The sequence below is a fragment of the Suricata suricatta genome, chromosome 2, assembly GCF_006229205.1.
Source record: "Suricata suricatta isolate VVHF042 chromosome 2, meerkat_22Aug2017_6uvM2_HiC, whole genome shotgun sequence".
NCBI lineage: Eukaryota > Metazoa > Chordata > Mammalia > Carnivora > Herpestidae > Suricata > Suricata suricatta.
The window spans coordinates 172831134-172855408 of NC_043701.1; the positions used below are offsets into that span (position 1 = coordinate 172831134).

General features: G+C 49.9%; 2 protein-coding genes across 2 annotated transcripts in view; both read left to right on the forward strand.

The window, feature by feature from the left end:
- Positions 1-4654, forward strand: part of PNLIPRP1 (pancreatic lipase related protein 1) — a 14559-nt gene extending 9905 nt beyond the window's left edge. Inside the window, exons 11-13 of the mRNA XM_029932651.1 lie at positions 1268-1376; positions 1945-2112; positions 4534-4654. Coding sequence (XP_029788511.1) covers positions 1268-1376; positions 1945-2112; positions 4534-4597 — 341 coding nt within the window. The 3' untranslated portion in view covers positions 4598-4654. The remainder of the gene's footprint in view (positions 1-1267; positions 1377-1944; positions 2113-4533) is intronic.
- Positions 4655-12498: 7844 nt separating this feature from the next.
- LOC115273722 (pancreatic lipase-related protein 2-like) overlaps positions 12499-24275 on the forward strand; it is a 23153-nt gene continuing 11376 nt past the window's right edge. The window contains exons 1-8 of the mRNA XM_029916944.1: positions 12499-12582; positions 12880-12928; positions 15453-15607; positions 17345-17470; positions 19273-19407; positions 19998-20109; positions 21484-21603; positions 22756-22875. Coding sequence (XP_029772804.1) covers positions 12880-12928; positions 15453-15607; positions 17345-17470; positions 19273-19407; positions 19998-20109; positions 21484-21603; positions 22756-22875 — 817 coding nt within the window. The 5' untranslated portion in view covers positions 12499-12582. The remainder of the gene's footprint in view (positions 12583-12879; positions 12929-15452; positions 15608-17344; positions 17471-19272; positions 19408-19997; positions 20110-21483; positions 21604-22755; positions 22876-24275) is intronic.

The following is a 24275-nucleotide window of genomic DNA, read 5'->3' on the forward strand; positions in this document are numbered from 1 at the left end:
ATCTGGGATGTAGGGTACAGATCGGGTACATTTGGTTCACTTTGTGCCAACCTTCCCCATGATTGTTCCCTAAGAATTTATGCTGTAAAAATGACACTGTGTCCATATAAACATTAGTTTTTTAAGTCAGGTTTATTGAGGTATAATTTATATGTGGCAAAATCCACCATTTATTGTGTATAGTTCTATGAGTTTTGATAGATGAAGTCATGTAACTATCTCCATAATCAAGATATAGAACACTTTCATCACTCTATACATTTATTTTTTTATTAAAAAACTTTTAATGTTTACTTTTGAGAGAGAAACAGAGCATGAGTGGAGGAGGGGCAGAGAGAGCGGGAGACAGAATCCGAAGCAGGCTCCAGGCTCTGAGCTGTCAGCAGAGAACCTGACAAAGGGCTCGAACCCACAAACCGTGGGATCATGACCTGAGCTGAAGTCAAACACTTAACTGACTGAGCCACCCAGGTGCCCCTATCATATGTTTTTTAAATAAGACAATGATTAATCAGTCCTTCCACTATTGAGATGAATGAAATGCTGGCCCATATTTTAAAATAACAAATTAAACACTTGAAAGCCACACATTCATTCCTCAACCATGTGCATGTATGTGTGTGTGTGTGTGTGTGTGTGTGTGTGTGTGTGGTTACAGGTGTGCAGGTTGTCCTCACGGGCACTGAGACAGCGCTGCAGGGGTAGGCCTGGGTAACAGCTGAGCCCTGCTCCTTGACGGACACCGCCCGGGGTGCAGGGCATGCGCAGGTACGGCACAGACCCTGCTCCTGAGCTTCTCACAGGAATACATTTTTGAACTACTTTTCCTATCATGGGAACAAGCCCTTGTCCCTTCTCTTTTTCACCTTATCTCATGGTGCGGTGCCTCTAAGGCAGAGTTATACAACACAACTTTCTACAATGATAGAAATGCTCTCTATTGTCCAGTATGGTAGCCAGTAAACACATGTGGCAATTAAACACTTGAAATGTGGCGAGTAAGACTGAAGAATTCGTTTTTTATTTATTTTTTTAGTGTGGATTTAAATTGAAGCAGCCACCTATGGGTAATGGTCCCTTTACTGGGCAGTATAGATCTGGAAAGGGTACTGCTAAGTACATACCTCTCCTATAGCCTGATTTGACTTGTAGATGACTAGGACGTCTTATACCTTGATGCCTCGGTGTAAGGGATGACAGGATTCTGGAGTTTGGGTCAACTATTTTGTGCATAAATAAATTGAATTCTTTTCTATCCCCTGTGCAGGCTGGAGATACGGAGTTTCTTTAACACTGTCTGGAAAAATGGCCACTGGTCAGATCAAAGTTTCTTTGTTTGGGAATAAGGGAAACACTCACCAATTCGATGTCTTCAGGTAAATTTCCTTTTTTGGCACCACCTCTCACTTGATGATATCCACGGCCTTCAAATCCGCACACTGAAATGCTTATCCTCTCTTTACCAATTAATTTTAAATTATTTGCTGTATGTATTAAAGTCACTTTGAGATTTCTGCTGACAATTTTCAGCAGGCATGAGCTACTTCTCTTTCAATAGATGTTTTAAAAAATAGATTTAAAAATATATAAATCTAATATTACCCCTAAATTGCATGTTTCCTGATTAGCATATAAACACATGCATGTTGTATGAAATTAAGTGGATAACTTATTACTGTACAAATGATTCTTCCAGAAAAAATAATATGAAGGAACTCTATAGTTTTATAAGAATGTTTTGAGTAGAAATTAACTTGAGTTTGAGAAAACAGTATTGAAGCAATAGTTTGAGGCTTCTGGCTTCTCCATTTCTCCATCCTTTACTACAAAACTAATTTGGCAAAAATAATTTCATTAATCTTGAGTAGAAAGGCATGGTGTAGTCTTATCTGGTTGTGAGAGCTTGTTTCTGTGTGTGGCACGTTTCTATTTCTTTATTTCAAGGGGGATTCTCAAACCAGGCTCTACCCATTCCAATCAGTTTGATGCAGAGCTTGATGTTGGAACAATTGAGAAAGTCAAGTTTCTTTGGAACAACAACGTGGTAAACCCAACCTTCCCCAAAGTGGGTGCAGCTATGATCACCATCCAGAAGGGAGAGGAGAAAACAGTGTATGTATATCTTTGCTGGCTTGTGCCTCAGGATGTTGGTGGAGACTAGTGTTTATAATGGAAACTCACCCCAGAAAGTCAGTCATGGTTAAGCCAGAAAAGCCAAGACAACTAACCCATCTGGAGTCCCTTCTTTGTAGGCAAACAAATAACTGACAGACAAGGTAAAGCATTCTATTGGGTGTTCTCAGCCTTTTCTGAGAAGGACACAGATGTATGACACTGCCTTCAAGAAAAACTAAGGAGGAAAGATGGGAAAGAGAAGAAAGAAATAATTTCTGAGGGTATAAGCTTTAAAGTATGGGCTAGAAAGAAGATACATTATAAAGAGGGGAATATCATTGAAAATTTCAGGATAATAATAATAAAAAAGTAGTTTTAGTGAAAGCTATAAAATCTGAGATAGGACAAGAGAGATCTGGGCTACCAGTACTCACAGAACCTTTATCCTGACATTCTGTGTCACTTGTTGTGGGCGGCCGGAGGGATGTGGGGGTAGTGACCTGAGTGGGGTAGAGCCAAGGCTGGGACCCTGATTCTGGTTAGCAGAGCCCTCCTAGGATGGCTGTGTGGAAGGGGATCCTGGGATCTTGGTCACCGATGGTCTTGAGGCTTGGGAAGTCAAGTGAGGTTGCTAAACTCTGGCCTTGGGGAATACAACTCCTCCAGGTGGGGAGGGCGGGTTGACAGAATTCACAGCTGTGTCCCAGGTTGGATGACCCCTGTGAGGTCCTCCATATCCCTGTGAGGGGCTGGCCCAGCCAGGTGGTTGGCAGAATAAGACAGATCTGTCAGCGAGAGCACAGCACTGGGGAAGCCAGTGGGGAACCTTCCGCAGGCTACAGCTGCAGCCAGCACTTACCTGCCTGCCTCCATCGGAGGACAGTGAGCCACTACAGCCAGTTCCCAGGGCCCCGTCAGGAAATGGACCTGTGGCCTGGCTCCTGGGACTGTGTGGTTAAAAAGGTGTCAAAAGAAGATGGTATTGCGAAAGCCTTAAAAACGCTGAGTGTTCCCAGGAGATGACTCGCTCACAGGCAGAGTTGAAGAAGGAAAGCAAACACGGGACCGAACCAGCCAGAACATTGTGCCTTCCAGGTTTTCTAAGGAAAGGCCGTGACTTTCTGTACTTTCTAGAAATGGAACAGATTGTATTTGAGGCCACCCCTGAGTCCCTGAGGCCATTAGCTGCCATTTGAACCCTCCAGTGGCCTGAGTGTCCCTTTTTCCCCTGCCTGATGACTCCAGAGGAAATCTATCTTAAAAGAAGCTAGACATTGGACATCAGATTTTTAAAAACAGGATGATCAAAACCAGCATGGGTGATGGGCTTGGTGTATGAGGGGCAGGGGATCCCAGACAACAGATGGCAGGGTTCAAGTTGCAGGGAACTGGAAATATTGCAGATAGACCTAAAGCAGCAAGACAGGTGAAACACAAAAGAGACCAGAGTGAAGATGACAGATAAAACCAGGCAAAGCCTCAGAGCTCAAAGGTAGTGAGGTCCAAGAAGCTCTTGGTTCTTGGAATATCAACAATGATAGCCACTTAGATCTACATGGTTTTTTTTTTTATCAATTGTCAAGCTTTTTCACATTTATTGTCATCAGATGTTGCATTATTAACATGGGATTCTCAGCAATCATGGGAGGGAACTGTGTCTTCTTCTACAAATGACCATCCCAACACTCAGAGACTCAAGTAACCAGCCCATGTCACCCCTAGAATTGAGGGAGTGGGGACCCCAAGGGAAAAGGTCCACTGACTGACTTCAGGTGCAGAAGGCAAGGTCAAGGGAGGTTTGAAGGGTGACTCTGCCATGGACAATGTGGACTATAGCATCAGATAGACCTGTTTTTGCGTCTTGGTTCTTCCACTTACTGAGATCTTTCTGTGCCTTAGTTTCCTCTCCCAAGACACGGGACTCACAGTAACACCTCCTCACACACGTGTTGTGAGGATGAAGTCTGCACAAGTGACTCAGTTAGTGTCATTGCCTGTAGTGAGTAAGAGCTCAACTTACGTGGCTATTATAAGGTTGGATCCGGTCTCCAGAGTGGCTCGGTCAAGAGTGAGCCCATCTGGAAACCAATCTGCTGTGTTCAAGGAGGGCCCGTGCTTACTTGTGGAGAAAGAGGCCAGTAAGAGGTCTAGCTGCTGCCTCAACGCCCCACAGTCCTGTTGGACTGAGGCCCCAGAGACCAGGGCCACTCTGAGCAACCAGCTGACAGGGGACCTTGTCACAGACACCAGCCACCTGTCTCACTGGAAACCCAAGTCCTCCAGCAACCAGTTGAAGCTGCAACCCCAGTGTTTCCCTCATTCCTTGTGAATTGTAAACCAACAATTATCACTTCCTAACAACTCAGAGCTCCACATAAAGCTGCCTGATGCTTATAAAGCTTTCATTTCTGTCGGCAGGTATAATTTCTGCAGCGAAAGCACTGTGAGAGAAGACGTTCTCCTCACCCTCACGCCCTGTTAAAGTCCAGGCACAATCCGGTCACTGCGTTACCACCAATAAAAACCACTGATGCATCTATCTGCTCACAACATCTGTCACTGATGTCAGCTGGCCCTGGGGGTGGGGGGTGGGGACACCGAGGAACAGATCGTTTAAATAAGTCCTGAGCATTTCCATACATTTGGGTTTCTTCCCATTGACTTCTGACCACACACACCCCATCTCCCAACTTCTTTGGTCCTCACATTCACCCTCTTCTCAGCGGAGGGGACGGCATAGAAGGACTGGAGTGTGAGTGTAGGGGTCTCAGCAGAGCCTTTGGCCCCGCCCCTCATCTTCCAGGTGAGGACACTGAGGCCTAGAAAGGGGAGGTAGCTGTTCAAGCAAGGAGTGAATCAGGGTCCCTTGGAGACTGAGGGTCCATTCCCCTGATTCTGGTTCCAGAGCTCATTCCTGACTCTGTCATCACCTTGAGGGATTGTGGGCCATGCTATGACATGGCCTCTTTGTGGTAATAGGTTTTGTGGTGATGGAACCACTCTGCAGCCCTGCCTCTTGGTGAGGTATAAGGGGCCCCAGTAGCCAGAGACGCTGATGGCGTATTTGCTGAGCACGGACAGGCTTCCAGCCCCCATTCCTCATGGGCCCCAGCAGGCACCAGCTCGGGGATTGCTTCTGGGAGGAGTGCCTGGTGCAGGTCCCTGCAGAGGAGGGACTTTTGGGTCATCCAATCAGCTAACGCCACCATGGAGCCCTCAGCCAATCAGGCCTTGCCTTGAATCCCACCAGCACAGGTGTTCTTCACCTGGAAAGACAGGGTGTCCCATTCTCTGAGGACTTTGCAGGATCAGGAAGGCCACCTCCCCTGAGTGACTCCCTTCTTGGCCACCAGGCCTCACATTGCACCATGACGGTTTCTGTGCCTTGGCCTCTGCTCCTAACCACTGGTGGCACATCAGGCTGTCATTGAGCTTCAGACGTGAATGTGACTGGACTCCGGACTGATCCTTGAGAGTAGATGTTAGAGGGACGGGTAGTCAGAATCTCACAGTGAAGGGCACAGTCCATGGTGGTAATGAGGGCGGGGGGTGTTAAAGATGGCGGGGTGGTAGGAGGACCCCCAGGACCTCGGATAGGGGCACCGAGCAGGAGAGAACGAAGCTTAGAGCTGAGGCCCCTTCCTCACAGTTCTGCCCAGCACTGGTCACGAACCCACACCCTGAACAAGGCAGCAGCATGCTGGCAGAAAAGTTCAATCTGTAGGATGTAGACTCTACAACCATTCCCAAATCCAAGCTCTGCACTGGGTTCTAGAGCAGAAGACTTCGATTCAGCCTTGGAAGGGTGCACAGTAGCAGGGCGCCCAGCACCTAAATAAGTATCGAATGCCCCCTGGTAGTGTGAAAAGCCGGCAAGTCCCAGGACAGGGTGGTCTAGGAGACAGAGGCCCAAGATGTGGAGGGCTCCACAGAGCTGTTGGTTCTAGGCCCAGGCTCACAGGAAAATGACCCACTGAGACTGCAGGCTGGGAGGCCAGCTGGGAGGAGGCGGCCCTGCAGCCTTGCAACAAGAGGTGACGAGGACTTCAGGATGGTGGCAAGTAAAACTGAGTGGGTGGGCCTTGTGGTTGGCCACGAAAGTCCTGCTCCCTGGTTAAGGGCAGCGTGCTTCACCTGCTCCCCAGACTGACAGAAATAGCCAGAGACTTGGGGAAAATAATTTTAAGCCAAAGAGGAAACAAGTGTTTGCAGTCCAGCTGGGGAGGGTCCCTGAGGCTGTGGGCCACATGGTGAGCTCTCAGCTCAGGCACTGCCCTGAGCCACAGGTGACCCGGGGTGAACCAGGGTAACCTGGGTCCCAACCGCAGGTATGGTGGTGGCCACGTGTTCCAGGGGCCGGGGAGAGGCTGTTAAAGACCTGAGCTGGCGTGGGGCTTGGCCCCTGCTCTCTCCTCCGTGTCCCTTTCCTTTTCAGAACCACAGCTGGAGGAAACTCCCAGGAAGGCAGAGAACAGCAGGTACCAAGATCACTGCTGTGTGTTTTGGCTGCTTACCAGTCTGGTTATAGAGTATCCACCTCTGACACCACGGGGGAGACCCAGTCCAGCACCGTGGATCCACAGCCCAAACACTCCATCCTGGGAAGACGTGGAGTCTGGGGCTCTCTGTAGTTCCCTGGGGGGTACACCTGCAGTGTCCGTGTGGCCCTGGCCACATCTGGTCTGCTCTCCAGATTTCAGGGACTACATGGGACCAGTGTGATTGGGCTTTTTTTTTGTTTTATTTTTTTAAATAACAAAGGTGGTGCACAGGGGCGAGGAAAACATGCCACATTCACAGTCAGCTTATTAGCATAAAGCTCAGAGGGACATTCAGGCTGGTGGGAAGCAAGGGAAAAGGTGAGCTCAGGATTCCAGTCCAGTCAGGTGGCCTTGTACAAGGTTTCGGGCAATGGGCTTGAGCAGTGGAAACTGGATCGAGGTGGAAGGGACCACAGTGACCATCCAAGCTGAATGTAACCAGGCTCATCACATGACCCACCTCGAAACAGCCTCAGGCCCTCGCTGGCCAGTTACAACCAGACATAGCTCCTAAGATTACCCAAAGAGGGAACATTCCACCTGCCCCCAGAGTCCCTCACTCTGCCCTCTGACTGTGGCCCCTCACCATCGCCTCGAGGCAGACCGTCTCTCTCCTGCAACATATTCGATAAACTTCTTTTGTTCTGCCTTGGGTGAATTCTTTCACCACCTGCACCATGGGCCCCCACCCAACTGGGATATCCCACATTTGGTGCCTCCCCCCCAGCCGATCAGAGCGCCCCAGTTTCTACCTCTCTGGGCCTCAGCTTCCTCATCTGTAACATGGAGGCCACAGCCTGGCCCTGCCTTCCTTGTATTGTGGTCTTAGGGATCTAACAAGAGAACCCTCTGCACCACAGGAACGAAGTCTCCGGCCAGATATCCATGTGCTTTGAAGGGAGCCGGGCCAGCTGCGGAATGTGGCCACAGTCTGGCCTAGGACTCAGAGCTACCAGAAGGCCGGCTCTGTGCCCACACCCCCCAGGCCTTGCATGCACACACCACGGCGGAGAGTAGCTCTGTCCCCTGGGGCCTCCGAGGACCCAAGGGGTGCCAAGGCCCCCTCACTTGCTTGGGAGATTAAAAGAAGGGAGGGTGGTGATCCCAGGCTCTGCCTTAACCAAGAATAATCTCAGGCACAGACCTGTTCAAGCCCTTGGCTGATTCCCCAGTGCAAGAGTTTCAGGATACACAGGAGTCTTAGTTTGCTCCCGGTTTGCTCCCAGGGCTCCAGGCATCCACTTTTCTCTGAGAATTTATTAATTTTGTATTTCCATTTTGATGATAGTCTAGTTTTTCAGGCAGTTATAGAGACAAATTTGTCTCTTTGTTGTATTCTGCAGCAAGACCTTGGTTTCCTGAGTTGACATGCAATGAAATGAGGCTAAGGGACTATTCCGGGGATTGTGAGGATTTTTAGAGAGGATGGCACCCATGTATTTATCTACTCTGGCCTGAGAAACCCTGCAGGGTAGAGTGATTTGGGTCTGAGAATGTGGGAGAGTGATCCAGCGTCCCAGGCTTTAGAGCAGAGTTTGTTCCGGGACCTGGGGTGGAACAGCATTGGAGCCCTGAGAGGTGCAGGGAGGGATGGAGGGGGATGGCCCAGAGGGAGGGGCGCAGAGGGTCTCTGGGAGTGGGGGGTGCAGAGCCGTCTCTGACTGGGGAATGGCAGGTGCAATGCTCAGAGGAGGAAATAAGCAGGTCCGTTCCAGAACTGTTAGGGTTGGGAGAGGCCCGGGCCAAGCTGGACACAGGCCTCGTGGTGGCCATATTAGTCTGCTCAGGCTGCCCTCCCAAAGTGCCACAGACCACATGGGTGAATGACACAAACTTCCTCTCTCACAGTTGTGGAGGCTACGGATCCAACCGAGGCGTTTTTGGGCTGGGTCCTGCTGAGGGTTGTGAGGGGTAACTCTCTATCCTGTTGGGGGCTTCTGGCAGCCCTCGTGTTCCTTGGCTTGTGAAAGCTTCACCCCAAAGCTCCACCCCCATCTCTTCATGTCCACACAGTGTGCTTCCTGGGTGTCTTTCTGTCCTAATTTCCCCCCCCTTTTTTTTATAAGGACAGCAGTCATATTGAATTAGGACTCACCCTACTGAATTCATTTATCTCTGTAAAGATTCTGTTTCCAAACAAGGTCATATTCCAGGGTCCTTGGGGTTAAGATTCCAACATATCCTTTGGTGGGAGACACAGTTCAACCTATAACGGTTACCAACCTGTGTACCAGGCTTCGGAGTTTGGATTCTGCTAAATTCTGACCCCTGTGCACCAAACACCCTCAAGTTATTCTCTTTACATGAAGCCCAAATTATAGAACCCGGATATAAGCTCTCCTCAATGTGCTTGTTCTTCTCAGAGGGCCTTTGATCATCTGTAACTGTGCATTTATTTGTAGGTGGTCAGTGCCTGTGCCCACGGGGCCATCCGTTCCTTGACAGCAGGAAAGGAGCGTCTTCTGTTCACCTTGTTGTGCACTCAAGGCTGTAAGAGTATCCAGCATGTTGTAGCCACATAAAAATGCATGTGAGTGAGAGCGAGAACACGTGAAGCATGCACCTGATGGCCACAAGGAGCCACTGACAGGATCAAAGCTGGAGGAGGTGACCTGTAGGGGGAGAGGCAGTAGCCTAGAGAGGCAAGGTCAGGTGCTGCAGGCCACAGGGGGAATGGAAGGCAGGGGCCAGATAAAAGGGGGTGTTGAGGGAGAGGAACAAACGAGTTTCAACAGACCTCAGGGTGTAGGAGAAGGAGGACCCAAGCTGTCCCCTTCCCTGGGCAGCCGCTGTGCCAGCTAGAAGGCCACCCCCGCCCTGACCCTGCTGCCTGCCAGCATGTGGCCAGTAAATGTCCTTTCCCACAGGTGCTGGCTTTGCCTTCCTTCCCAGGAAGACAGCTGGAAGAACTTCAGAAGCTCAGAACCTCAGGTCTCCCAGAGAGGAGAGGGGTGGCTGAGCTGGCCCTGTCATATTCAGGCAAGTGGGCAGCAGACTGGGGCTACACTGGCCTGCCTTGGGCCACCCTCCAAAGAGAGCAGTCAGGCTCTGGAATGCTCAGGAGCACCCAGTAAGGCCTGCTTGCAGCCACTGGTGACTGTGGCAGGACTACCTGGCCCTCCTTGGAAGGCAGCGTGGTGCAGGGACAATGTCCCTAAATTAAAAGACAAGTGCAGATCTTGCCCAACCACAGCCCAGAAGGGAAGGGGCCTGGGAAGAAATACTCCAACCTCTCTTTCCCCTACCTTCCGATCACCCAAGGGTGCCTCCTATTGGCTCAACCCAACCAGGAGGTCAAGGGCAGGTAAGCCTAGGGAAACAGTCCATGGAGCAGGGCACAGAGCAGGGAGGAGATGGCAAAAGAGATCTGGAAGTTATCCAGCTCAGCAACCCAGTGAGTCATTAGTGTTCAATGTCCCATTCTTTCAGCCATGCAATTGTTTATTGATTACCTAGTATCTCCTAGGTAACATGCTGGATGCAGAAATGACTGCACAGAACTTGATGCTCCCATCTTGGCAAGATCCAAACAAATAATCATGGAAATATAATTACTAATTGGGATACATTTTATGAAAGAGAAAGTCAGGACAGTGATAGATACAAAGAATGGTCCGGTTCTGCTTTGACCACTAAAGAGGGCATCTTTAAGGATGTGACATTGAAGTGGAGCCCTGAGGGAGAACTTTGACTTAGGCAGGGACAGGGTGAGGGTCATGCATTCCAGGAAGAGGAAACAGAGTATGCAGAGAGCCCATCATGGGTACTTTCAAGAGACAACACATGACCAGTGTGTCTGGAGTTCAGTGAGCAGGACTCAGGGTCTTCCCTTGAAGAAGGGGAGGGGAGTGAGGTCCACTTACTCTAAGGGCCATGGTAAGGAGTTTGGGTTTTCCCAAGAGCCATGGGCAGCCACTGGCCCCATAGCACACGTCCAGGGTTTCCATTCAGCCTAATGTAATTTCAAGTTCCTCGGTGGAGTTCTTTTTTTTTAATTTATTTTTGAGAGAGAGATTGACAGTGTGAGCAGGGGAGGGTCAGAGAGAGAGAGGGAGGCACAGAATTGGAAGACAGACTCCAGGCTCTGAGCTAGTTGTCAGCACAGAGCTTGACGTGGGGCTTGAACCCACAGTGAGATCATGACCTGAGCCAAAGTCGGATGCTTAACCGACTGAGCCACCCAGGTGCCCCCTCAGTGGGGTTCTTTATGAGCTCTTGGCCTGTACTACTCTCTCAGCTACTGGGAACCTCCAGGGGCAACATTAGGCTCATTAGGCTTTGGGGTCATTGAGGCACAGGCGACCTTTTCAGTCTTCATCATCACTTTACTCGTTCCAAAACTCTGACTTTTTTAAAGTCCACTCAAGACAGAAAAGTTTATTCCTAGGCTCCCCTCAGCTGGGCACATCCCACCTCCCACCTCAAGAGTTCTCAGAAAAGGATGCCCCCCCCCAAAAAGAAGCCATTTTTCTACACTCAAAACCCTCAGAAAACTACTGGCAACATCGTTGCTTCTGGGATTGGCCCAAGGGTAGGAGTAGAATGTGAAGTAATTAGAATGCTCACCCTACGCCACTGGCACTTTACAGGTGCAGTCCCTTTGGGACATGGTTTGGAGCATCTCCTAGAGCTAAACATACATGTGAGGCAGGACTCAGCAGTTCTATTCCTGGACATAAACCTCAGAGAAATGAGTGTATTGTCTACCTAAGAACTTGTACCAGAATAGAATGTTCCTAGCAGCACAATAGTTCCTAATAGTCCCAAACTAGAAAGAACCCACGTGTCTACCAACCCAAAAAAGATAAACCAACTGTGATATAGTCACAGAGAGATAAATCAATATGACACAGTAATAACCAATCTTTACATATGTAACAATTGTAGGGAAGAAGCAAGACCTTAAGGTGCCCATACTGTATTAATCTATGTATACACAATTCTAGAACAGCCCAAACTAATTCATGGTGATAGAAATCACCATGCTTGCTTCGGTGGGATGGTAAAAGGTCATGAGTGAAACTTCCGGCTGCCGGAAATGTCTTATTGGTTGATGTGGGGCACACACATCTGTCAAAACTCATTACCCTGTGCTTTAGACTTACGACTTACGCATGTTGGTATTTTCTAAGTTATACATCGATTTCAAAATCGGCAGGGCGGCACCTGGCTGTTCACGCAGGTCTTCCTCTCAGCAGTAAAGGGAAGAAAACACCTCCACCTTCTTATCTATAGGACAAAGTACAGGTGATATAGTTCAGAAAAACTCTTGAAATAGACTGTGTTGTTGTTTTTTTTTCCAAACAAAGCTACAGTTGAACAGTGTTCACTTTATTCTTTTGAGCTTCTTGGTCGGCAGAACTGCCTGCGTTTTTACTCTCTGTCCAGGTTCCCTGGGGGGCAGCTCCCCGCCCACCGTAGCCCTGAGTCAAGGAGGCCGTGTCTTCATAAACAGGCACTTTCACTAAATGGCAGGGGCTCCGTCTGCCCGGACACACAGCTCTGCGAGATGGGCTTGGGGTTTGCGGCTCCAAAGAGATTCTGAGCGGGAGGCACCATAGCTTGGGAAGAGCAGAGGGGGTGGGGGAGGACAGAGGATCTGAAGTGGGCTCCATGCTGACAGCAGAGAGCCCTGTGTGAGGCTCAAACTCACAAACTGCAAGATCATGACTGGAGCTGAAATCGGACACTTAACTGACTGAGCCACCCAGGCGCCCCGCTCTTCGAATCCCACTCTAAAAACAGGCCTGCTCTCTGGGCAGGGCCGGCTGTATATATTTATGATAATCTGAGTTCCAAGCACGCATGTGCAGAGCCCTATCTTGCCTCCCCATTCTCCCCTTTAAGGAGTCCAAAGGATACAACCTGGGTATAAAAGCCACAGTCGACCTGCTGGGCTATAAGAGGAAGATCTGGTTGCCGCACAGTAAGTCACGGCCCCTCCGTGGGAGGAGCAGGGGGAGCTCAGGGGAGGCCAGGGGGCTGGGACTGCCAGAGGGACATGGCCCAGAAGTGGGGGGCAGCCACTGCAGTGGGAGCACCCAGAGACGGGGACGTAGAGCATTGCTGCGGGCGCCCTGGGTGTGGGGAGGCCTGGGCCTCGGGGCCAGCGTCATGGGCCCCGGCGCTGGGCTCCAGGCTTCCTCTGTCTGGGCTCTGGTGCTGCCAGCCTCGGGCCTGTGTGCAGGGGCGTCTGGCTGCGTCTGTGTTTTCATCCATGTAGATGCTGCTCTCTTGGACCGTCAGCTTTCTCCTGCTGGCCACAGTCAGAGGTGAGGACGCACGCCGTCACCATTTCTTTGGGGAGAAAGTGCCTGTGCCTGGGTTGGCCTCTGGGTGAGGCCACTGGAGACATTACTGTCATTGCTACCATCACTGTAAATAACAGCATTATTATTATTGTGAGAAAAGCAACAATTGCCATCATTCAGGGAGTGTTGACTCTGTGTGTGGGGGGGGTGCCTGATACAGAGGACCCCGGGCAGTCCTCGCTGCTGGGGCCTTTTCCTCTTGCAAAGGCTCCAGTGGCCAAGAGGTGGTGGCAGAGGGGGCAGCGGTAGGGGCAGGTGCAGGGTGAGGCAATATTGGCTGGCCCCCCACACCCTCAGTCCCTTCAATGTGCAAGCGCGTGTCTACAGACTAAAGCCACATGGATGTGTTCCCCCGAGAGCATCTGTGCTGTCAGGCCTGCCCGACGAGCCCGCCCTCCTGCCCACGGCCCCCACGTTCTCTCCTCACAGGCTCTCTGTCTCCCCAGCTCCAACCAGCCCCTCTCCTGTGGCCTCCGTCCAGACTCAGATACGGATACCAGGGTCCCCTCCTAAAGTACAAATAACCTCTCTTGCCACTAGACCCCCACGGACCTCCAGCCTGCCTACTGCCCATCATCCCCACCTCTTCACGGGTGTTCCTCCCAGGTGCACTCTGGGAGCTCACTCTCTGCCTCGCTTCCTCCCATCAGGCAGAACCCCTCACTGCCTGGCGTGGCCCCCCCCCCCAGTCTGCTGGAGCATGCTTCTGGCAAGGGCAGCCTCCTCGCATCCAGCCGGGCTTTCTTCTGCATCCAGACTCTGCCCCCTTGCCTCCAGCCCCAGACTCTGGGCCTTCCCTTCCATCCTGGCCATGGAGGGAGACCCGGCTCCCAACAGCAGAGTCTGGGGTGGGGGCAGCTGCTCCTCGGGTCTCCTTTGCTGATCCACTGGCTCCTCCTGCCCCAGGCCTGGACAGCCCCCAAAGTCACTCCCGGGAACCCCTTTCTTTCTTTGCCTCGGGGCTTCCCCTTTGCCCAGCCTCTAGTTCCCTACCCTCCTGAGTTCCAGGTCCTCACCCCATGCCTCAAACTCACTTGTCCTAAACTAGGCCCAGACGCCACCTCCTACCCGATTCTCCCCATGTTTGCCTTAATTTCCACTGTCGTCGGAGGTTAGGATGCCTGGGACCTCCTCGGGGCCCCTGCACCTGCGCTGCCCCGGCCCACACCACCCTTCCCTCAGGCTCTCCCTCCTCAGAGCCGCCTACACTAGTTCCCACAAAACACCTTCATGAAGCACAGCCCCCAAGCCCCTCGCCAGCACTTCTCCCCTCTCCCCCTAACATTCCAGGGCCCCAAGCTTGTGCATTTGTCACCTGAGGCTAGCGTCAGTCTACAGCCCTTCCTCCAAGGCTGTTTCCTCTTCCCAGAGTGAGCTTTACTCCATCATTAATCCTTCCCTGTTAGATTTTCTCTCCCTGGGGGCAGGGTTTGAACCGATCTGTCTCAGTGGCTCCCCAGCACCTAGCTTTATTCCCAATTAAACTTCACAGCTTCAAATCCTGGCTCGACCACGGGCTGTGACCTTGGGCAGCTTACTCTCTCCGTGCCTTGGTTTCCTCATCTGTAAAACGGATGTAATAATACAAATCCTTAACTCATGGGATTGTTTTGAGTCTTAAATGGGATCATACTGGGAAAGTGCTAGCATCGTATCTGGCACATAGTAAGCACCAAGTACCAACTAGTACCAGTTTCTGAATGAACGGCCAACATTTGGCACCCAAGAGAGAGACCCTCTGCAGTCCTCTGGATTTCATTATGTCATCCTCAGTGACAGTTTCTTGGGGAAATGTTTGTGTTGTAGGCTGGAGAAAGGACCCTCAGATTTTGATGTGGTTATTTGGGTATTCAGTTGTACATATTAAGCCCCTACTACATACAGATGCAAAAATTTACCTTTTCAAAGAACAAGAGGGAAAATCTGAAATGGCCGAGAATAATTTGGGGCCAAAATGTGTGTAAAAGGATAACATGAAGTCCTGTGAACTGGACAAATACTGACAAAGGTCTACCATATGCACGGCTGGTGCTGGATGGAATGGAGATGTCCAGGTGAATTAAGAAGCATCGTGCCACAGATTCACACTTGAGAAATAGCTGGTGCTTGATAAGTACATGTCAAGGGCCATCTGGGAGTTTCCTGGGAGAAGTGGTTTTTAGGCAGAAGGTTCCCGGGAATCCTCAGTGATTCCCCGACTAGCCTGCTGTTAAGCATTCGACGTGCTATTTCCAGCCCCCGACCCCAGACCCTCTGAATCAGAATCTCTGAGGGAGGGGCCTGAGATTGTGTATATGCGACACACACAGTCACTGCCAGCCCCCAGGTGATTCTTGCCACCACAAAAGTTTGGGGAACGATAAAGACCCACGTTGGCCAGAACCAGGCCTGGGCCCTCCCTGACGAGTCCTCTCGTGTCGCTGAGGTGACAGAGCTCCTTTCCGGGACCTCTCAAGTGCCCTGTTCACTGCTCTTTCTGCCCCAGGAAAGGAGATCTGTTACGGACATCTCGGCTGCTTTTCTGATGAAAAACCATGGACGGGGATCCTTCAGCGGCCTTTAACATTATTTCCCTGGGCTCCCAAGGACATCGACACCAGCTTTCTTCTGTACACGAATGAAAATCCAAACAACTTCCAGGTAACGGTGGGCATGGAAACACTGCCTGGTGGGTGGACCTGGGTGCCCATGTGGGAGTCTTCACATGGTTGTCTCAGGAAAAAGGCACCGCCTTGGAACTTTCCAGATGATGCTTCCTCACCAATGTTCGACCTAGAGCCATCTCAGCTCTCAGGATCATCACCTCCCTATGCATAGCTAATGAAATCATGGATGCCCAACCCGGAAACGAACACCTTCACACACACTTGTGCACAGTCTTGAGGGGCTTCCTGGCATCAGTAGCCTGTTCCTGGGAGGGTGTGAGTGGCGTTTATGGAGAAGCGCAGGCCTGGTGTGCCCGTGGGACAGTCTGTCTTTTTCCTGCACCGGGCAATGGAGGGAGAGAAGCCGCTGAAGTGGGGTAGAAGTCGGGCAATATAAATCCTTCCTGAGGAGCTGGAGGACAGATGGGGAAGAAGGGATACTTAACTACAAAGGACAAGAGGCAGGGACCCTCGGAGCACCTGTTAGTTTCCAGGAGGCCTGCCAGGTGGAAGGAAGACAGGCCTCCCGCAGGTGATTACAAATGACCCAGAAGAGCCTGCTGAGAATCCAAGCAGCTGGCAGCCCCCGTGCCTGACAGTTTAAAAAGTCAGGTGTCTATCTATAGATCCCTGAGGTCACTCACTGTGGGAGTCCAGGGGGCCGACTCCCCACTCAGCACTCCCAGCTGGGAGTGTGTGTGCACGTGGCTATCGTGCTGTTTTCATTTTGTGATCTTGCCTATGGGGTCTGCTGGGAAGGGGCTTGAGGGCATTTGCAAATCTGTTCTCACATCTCAGGACCTTGAGATGTGCCATTTAAGCTGAATCTACCCTTTAAGTCTGGTGTTTCTGGCCCACAAAGTTTTCATCTCTTCCAGCCAGAGATCTCTTCAGTATCTGGGGAAGCCTAAGGGCTCTTTCTCAGGACGATATTTTTAAATGCATAAAGTAAATTCCATTGGAGTACAAGGAACACCAATTCTATTGAAAAGTTACCAGAACATATTCGATAAATATGTGATGTAGTAATATATGTGCTGCTTTATTATCTCACTAAATAACAAGATCTAGCAGCTGGTCTAATAACTACTGTAATTTAAAATAGTAATGAGTATAGGGGCACCAGGTGGCTCAGTCAATTAGTGTCTGACTTCGGCTCAGGTCATGATCTCACGGTTCGTGGGTTTGAGCCCCACGTCAAGCTCTGTGCTGACAGCTCTTCTTCATCATCATCTTCTTCTTTTTCTTCTTCTTCTTCTCCATCTTCTTCTTCTTCGGCTTTGTCTTTGTCTTCGTATCCTCTCTCTGCCCTTTCCCAGCTGGCATTCTATGTCTCTCAAAGGTGAATAAGTATTAAAAAAAAAAACAAAAAATTTTAAAAAAGCAATGAGTATAAATTATTTTAAGATACCTATAACAACTGTAAATGTGACATGAAAATATCTGTGGCTTCTACTGGTGACAAAGTGTTGCTAATACTACTATGGTTTGTAGCCTGACTTCATAATTAATAGAAATGTTAGATTTCAATGAGGAGTTAATGAAAACAGAAAGTCCATGAACTTGGGCTTTCTGAATTCTATCCTCCAACTCCAGGGAAGGAAGACCTGCTCTAGCCTGGCCCAATTTCATGGGGGTTGAATCCATGACCTCAGTCTTACTGGAACGGACTCTAACAGGTCCATGGGTTGGAACGGCCAACGTTCAAACTCCTCTCTTGTAATTAAACCAGCTGATCACTGCCACTGATCTGGACACTGTTGAGGCTTCCAACTTCCAACTGGAACGCAAGACACGTTTCATCATCCATGGCTTCATAGACAAGGGAGAAGAGAGCTGGCTGTTGGACATGTGCAAGGTAGGGGCCCAGCCTCCTCACCTGGCCACTCCATTTGGGGCTCAGCACCCAGAGGCCAGGTTCAAACACTGCAACGCCAATGTCCCCGAGACTAGGAAAGGAAACATTCAGGGAGAGAATCGTCCTTTCTAAAACCATCAAGGAACACCTGGGTTCTCAAGACATCCATTGTCAAGTTCTCCCAACCCAACAACTTCTAGCCAACCAGCTCCATTTGAGGCTAAAAAGAACCACAGCCCAGTCAGAAAGTCCCAGAGGTGGAGACTACAGCAAATAACCTGACATGTATCTTTGATGGTTCATATAAAATCCCTGTGTGACATAAAACCACTTAAATTTACCTTCCAGAGCTTTGCTATCCAACAGAGCATTCTGTGCTGGTGGAAAAATCCAAATCAAGAGCCACTAGCAACCCGTGCTTATGGAGCACTCGAAATGTGGCTAGTATGACCACAGAACTGAATTTGAAATTCACTGGATTTTAATTGATTTTAAATAGCCACAAGTGGCTATTGGCTACAGTACTAGACAGCACAGCTCTGAAGTTATGATGAATATTAGTAATGAATTATTACCCATAATACCCATTTCCCAAGCAGTTACTAGGGGCCTGACACAATGCAGATATGATCATTTCATGGTCCTTGTCCCATTTAATCCTCCCAGCAACACTGTGAGGAAGGTATAGTCATTGTTCCCTTTTTATAGATGAGCAAATTAAGGTACAAAGAAGTTCAATACTTGCCCAACATTGAATCTAGATGTGGAAATGCAATACCAGGTCTGTCCTTAAAACACCACAATCCCATGTTTATACAGATTTAGCCTGTAGGAGGTGCCCAGGACCATGGCTCTTTCGGGCTTAGTCTGCACGGGGGCCAAATTCAACAGCTTCTGTCCAAGGGCCCTCTTCTTCTCTTGGAATTGGGTGTTCACGCATGCCCCTTGAGTCCCAGAAGGAAACTGTAGACCTGGAGACAGAAAAGTCAGGTAGGTGGATGCAAGCCACCGTGATGCCGCAGTCTCCAGCCAACACCTCCCCCACCTCAAACCAAGTTCCAGACCAGGGCATCCCAAAACGGACAAAGTATATGAAGTGGCCCTTTCTGACATTTATTTTTCCCCCACAAGGGACCAGTTTCTGTGCTTGGGCAATAGACTGTGGTCACAGCACAGGATATAAAAGATGCATATATCCAAGAGAGTTGTATCTGACCTCAGTCTAAATTTTATCTTATTCAGCTTGCCCTTCAGTACCTTAGATCTCCCACCAAAGCATTGTCGGGAACATGAAAGCATTACACCCCGGCTTCAACTCTCTGGTGCAGGGGTTCACAAAGTTTTCCTGTAGAAAATCAGGCAGCAATTACTTTTGCATTTGTGTTCCATTTGGGTCATATGGTTTTAATTCACCTCTTTTAGCTCAGAAGCAGGGATAAACAATAAGTAAACAAATGTGTGTGGCCGTGTTCCAGTAACACTTCATTTATAAAAGCAGGTGAATGTGGCCCTGGGGAAATCGTTCACTGATCCCTGATCTAGTAAGTGATGTTTTGGATCTGGCTGTGTCAGTAAGTATCTGTGAGACCTTATAAGTCATGTAATCTATTCCAGGCCTCAGTTTCCACATCTGTTAAAGGGGAGTAAGTATACCCATTTGATAGCCATGTGGTGAGACTTTTTAGGACAAGTGCCAGGGATATTAAAGCTCTGGCACAACTTCATGGGTGTGAATTCCTATCTGTGGAGGGTACCACCAGTAGCTGCTAATAAACTGGTTTCTCCTTGTTTGTCTTCCCTAGAGAATGTTTAAAGTGGAGAAGGTGAACTGCATCTGTGTGGACTGGAGACGTGGGGCAAAGACACAATATACCCAAGCCGTCCACAACATTCGGGTTGTGGGAGCTGAAATAGCTTTCTTAATACAACGGCTGTCGGTAAAACCCTGCATGGGCCACATCCGGTGGGTGGCGGGCACGGACAAGGGCAGGAAAGCACCGCCTTGCACCTAAGAGGCAGCCTAAGGACCCCGGGGCTGGGGGCAGGACTGGAAGCCCAAGGACGGAGTTTTCTAAGGTGAAGCTACAGTCTTCCTCTCCCCTGCACTGTCCTGAAGACTCCTACCTATGGGGACTGAGGTAAACTGACCTCCTTGAGCCTCAGTTTCCGCTTCTGAAATAAAGCCTTCCCGCAGGCGGTTCTGGGAATCCCAGAGCACCCTGGGTGGCCCAACAACTCTCAGCAGTCTTTCTTCATAGTCACCCCAGGAGGGAAGGCCTCTTACAACCTTTTGGAAGGTCTATTTTGGAGAATTCCCAGAGCCAGGCCCACTACCCACGCTCTCCCTGACTGGCCCAACTCCTGCGGGGGACCCGAGAAGGTCGCCCTGTGGTGGGGAGTGGGTGGCAGCAGGCAGCCCACCTCCGGTCCCCGCCAGGGCCGCCTGCAGGTGACGCAGTGGCCGCTCTCCGCCGGGGGGAGTCCCCTCCCGCTGGTGGAACGTGACACACCATCTGTCGGTCCACAGACCCAGCGAGGCTACGGCCCCGAGCACGTGCACCTCATCGGCCACAGCCTGGGTGCGCACGCAGCGGCCGAAGCGGGCAGGAGGCTGGGCGGCCGCGTGGGCAGGATCACAGGTGCGTGGCGCGCGGCCCCGATGTAGGGAGCGGGCTGCGGGGGCGCGTTCACGCACGGGAACCGGTGACCGTGACTGGGAACAGACCGTAGGCGGAGCCTCGACTTGAATCACAACCTAACTGTTCGTATTTTCACGTGCATTAGAAAACACCTGATTGCAAATAAAAATACATTTAGCTTTTAAAAAAGAAAAAGAATTAGCATATGAAACCCATGACCTCAGGGTTATTGCTAGAGTAATACAATAATAATAAGTGATTTTTTAAACATCAATTCATCAGTCCCACAAGTGTGTATGTTGTACCATGCACGGGCAAAAAATGAAAGTGGCTACCTGAAAGCTGCCACGTTTGAGGTGCTCAGTAAGTACTGCATGAATGAATGAATGAACAAATGACTTGGCAAAATTAATGCACACAAGACAGGCACAGCTGGCTATCTATTTTGTGCAAGCAAATCAGTTTGTGACTTTGGCAAACAGTTGCATTCAACATTTAATGAATGCCTCCTTTTCTCAAGACACTGCTGGCATCCGATGAGAGATGAGGGGATTATATAGTTCGTGTTTCTGTAGAATTGTTCAGTTGGCAAAGTCCTTTCTCTTATGTCATTTCATGGGGGCTTCACAATAACCCTGTTAGAGAGGTTGCTGTGATTCCCACTTTCCAGAGGGCTAAATACGGGCCACTGAGTGTCGGGTGAGCTTTCCACCCTGCCTCTCTTCAGAGATGAACCGGGTACAGCCCACTTCAGGAAAGCCACAGGCTGGTCCGGGAGGCAGAAAATTCAGTAGGCAAGGGGGGGTCAGAGCAAAATTAAAGAACACAAAATAATCCTGCACAATGCGGATGCCGTGTGCTGAAAGGAGGGGCTGAGTTTTCAGAGCGGAGGTGGTGTTGAGACCCTTCTTGGAGAGAACAGATTTATCAGGGGAGAACGTGGGCAGGTGAGCCGCAGGCTGGGGCTAGTGTAGGCAGCCACAGAGGATGGGACCATGTGGGGCTGGGGGACCAGGACCGGGTGGAGCTGGACAGGGCCAAGAGCTTGCAGTCTTGGAGAGCAGTGACCAAATAGTAACAAGTGAGGGTAAAAAGGGCAAAGGAGATGAAGGGACAAGGGGGCTACCTAGATCCTGCTTGGAGTCAGGCACTGGAGACATCTGGATGGTCTTTGGAGGTCAGTGACCCCACTGTTAGCCTTTCTGTCTCAACTTCTCTCTCCTAAGCAGACCAGGAGCTACAGACCCAATTCCCCCATCATGGCTACTGAGGTCTGGGACTCTGCCTGGGAACCCCCATGGACTTTGTGGGTACAGGATTTAGAGTTCGGTTTGTCTTGGAGTGCGGCCTCACTGCCCACCTCCCCAATTCCAGGACTGGACCCGGCAGAGCCATGCTTCCAGGGCACCCCTGAGGAGGTTCGGCTGGACCCCTCGGATGCCATGTTTGTGGATGTGATTCACACGGATTCTGCGCCCATAATCCCTTTCCTAGGTGAGTCCCTCGCCGCACCTCTTGGTGACCAGCCATGACTGATGAGAGGGAGGACAGGTGCCCCCACAGACACGCACCACAGAATGGTTAGCACAGGAATACAGCAGGCACCAGCTGTCGAAATGGGTGCCAGCCACGAATAAGCAGCCAGTGCAGTGCCAGTCAGGTCAGCCTGCCACCCCTGGTAAAACGAAAGACACCTCTGCTGCCTGGAAGGCTATCACTTAGTCTCCAAACCTTGTGTCCTTTCCAATCTGCCATTATCCAGAGTGGCAGATGTATTGCTTACTGACATTTGACCTGTGCTTGCAAAATGCCAGGTTGTTTTTTTTTTTTTAATTTTTTCACTTTTGTCACAGTTTATTTTGTTAGAGATGAAATATATCCTTTCAGTTAATTCTTCAAAAGTCCTTGTTCTTTTTTCATTACTTTCTTACATAACCACTTATGAAACGTGCCAATAAAAGTATGTTTTCAATGATAATTCTATCGCTTCTTGAGTCCCTTATGCTGCATTGAACATTTTAGACACATTAGCTCATTAAGCATAACAACCCCCAAAAGTGAGTATTATTATCACAGTTTCATTCTGAGGAAAGAGAGGTTTGACCAGGTAATTGCCCAACATGACGGAGTCTGTAAGTAGAACCAGGTCTGCATGCTTCAAAAACCAAAACTCTTTGCCATTAGGCTGGGCTTTCAATATAGCAATATAATGAATGTAACGTGGCCTCAGTATAACCACAGACCATAGAAGTCAAAAGTTTTAAATGAGTATAGTAATAAAATTGCATCAGGACTGATATATATCCACTGGTACATAGTGGTGTTGGGTCATGTCAGTAGTGTTCAGGGTCTCCCAAGACAGAGAGACAGCCAGCCAGACAGACATGCACACACACACACACACACACACACACACACACACACACAAATACATATATGAGCATGCTCACCCAGAGCCTCCCTTCTTGTCTTACCAAGTGCCCATCTCTGAGCACTTTCAGCAGAGCCACAGATGGGATGGCTACACTCGGGAGAGAATTCTCCAAGAAGGGTCTCGCTGCAGTTGGAAGGAATTGACCACTCTCTGTGTCCACAACCTAACGTTGGGACTTACCTCCCTGATCACCTCTGCTTCCAATATTTCAGGTTTTGGAATGAGCCAAAAGGTGGGCCATCTGGATTTCTATCCAAACGGAGGAAAGCAAATGCCTGGATGTCAGAAGAATGCTCTTTCAACCATCGTTGACATAAATGGACTGTGGGAAGGTACGTGAGGGAGGAAAGCAAGACTTTGATCCTGGTGGGGAGAAACCATGGGTGGTCTGGGCTGGGCATTTCCACAACCATGGCATGTGGTCTTTACTCTGATTAGCCCCATTTTACAGATAAGGAAACTGAGTCTGGCAAGTTCTAAAACTTACCCAAGGCCACCCTGGAGGTAAGCCCAATTTCTGGCTGCAAAGCCCAGACCTCGTGCCCCACCCTCACCCCCACGCCACCTCCCGTTTGTCAGGATACTGAGCCTTGGAGGGACCAGCATGCTGCCAAATACCCAGCTTCCGCTCTGGCCCTCTGTCCTCCGGGCCTGTTCTTTGAAGAATCGCTGGGTGGATGCAAAGATCTGCAAGGCTTAGGCTTCCTTGCCATTTGCTATGGTTGGGGTCTAGGCACAGAAAAGAGCTAGCAGGAAGACAAAGTGGGGTGTGCTCTGTGGGTTCGGGTAGCAGGTGCCTGTAGCCTGAGGCCCTCGGCTTGGGGGATAAGCCTCCCATGGGTTTCCCTTCATCTGCAAGGGCAGACTCAGGACGCCCAGCCTTAGGTGACCTACGGCATCATCTGTGTCAGCTGCCCGTGTTCTGGCCTTTGGCTATTCCTGTCACCCACCCCTGAGACCAGGCTTCACTGTCCTCTCTGAGAGGCTCTGAGTCTGCAGTCATTTCATTTTAGCATCTGTTTATCTGAGCTGGGAGTTCCTGGGGGCAGCACACCAGGGACTGTGTCCCGGCATTCCAGGCCCACTGGGGTGGAGCCCAAAACAAGCACCCAGCACTGTCCGTCCTGCTGAGCTCAGTGACCTTCGGTGGCCTGTTTATTTATTTATTTATTTTTTAATATTTTATTGTCAAATTGTTTTCCATACAACACCCAGTGATCTTTCCCATAAGTGCCCTCCACCATCACCACCACCTCTCCCCCCCCTTCCCCTTCAACTCTCAGTTCATTTTCAACATTCAATAGTCCCTCAAGTTTTGCATCCCTCTCTCTCCCCAACTCTCTCTCCCTCCTCCGCTCCCCCTGGTTCTCCATTAGGTCTCTCCTGTTTTCCTGTTAGACCTATGAGTGCAAACATATGGTTTCTGTCTTTCTCTGCCTGACTTATTTCGCTTAGCATGACACCCTCAAGGTCCATCCACTTTACTACAAATGGCCAGATTTCATTCTTTCTCATTGCCATGTAGTACTCCATTGTGTATATATACCACATCTTCTTGATCCACTCATCAGGTGATGGACATTTAGGCTCTTTCCATGATTTGGCTATTGTTGACAGTGCTGCTATGAACATTGGGGTACATGTGCTCCCATGCATCAGCAGTTCTGTCTCTCTTGGGTAAATCCCCAGCAGTGCTATTGCTGGGTCATAAGGGAGTTCTATCGATAGTGTT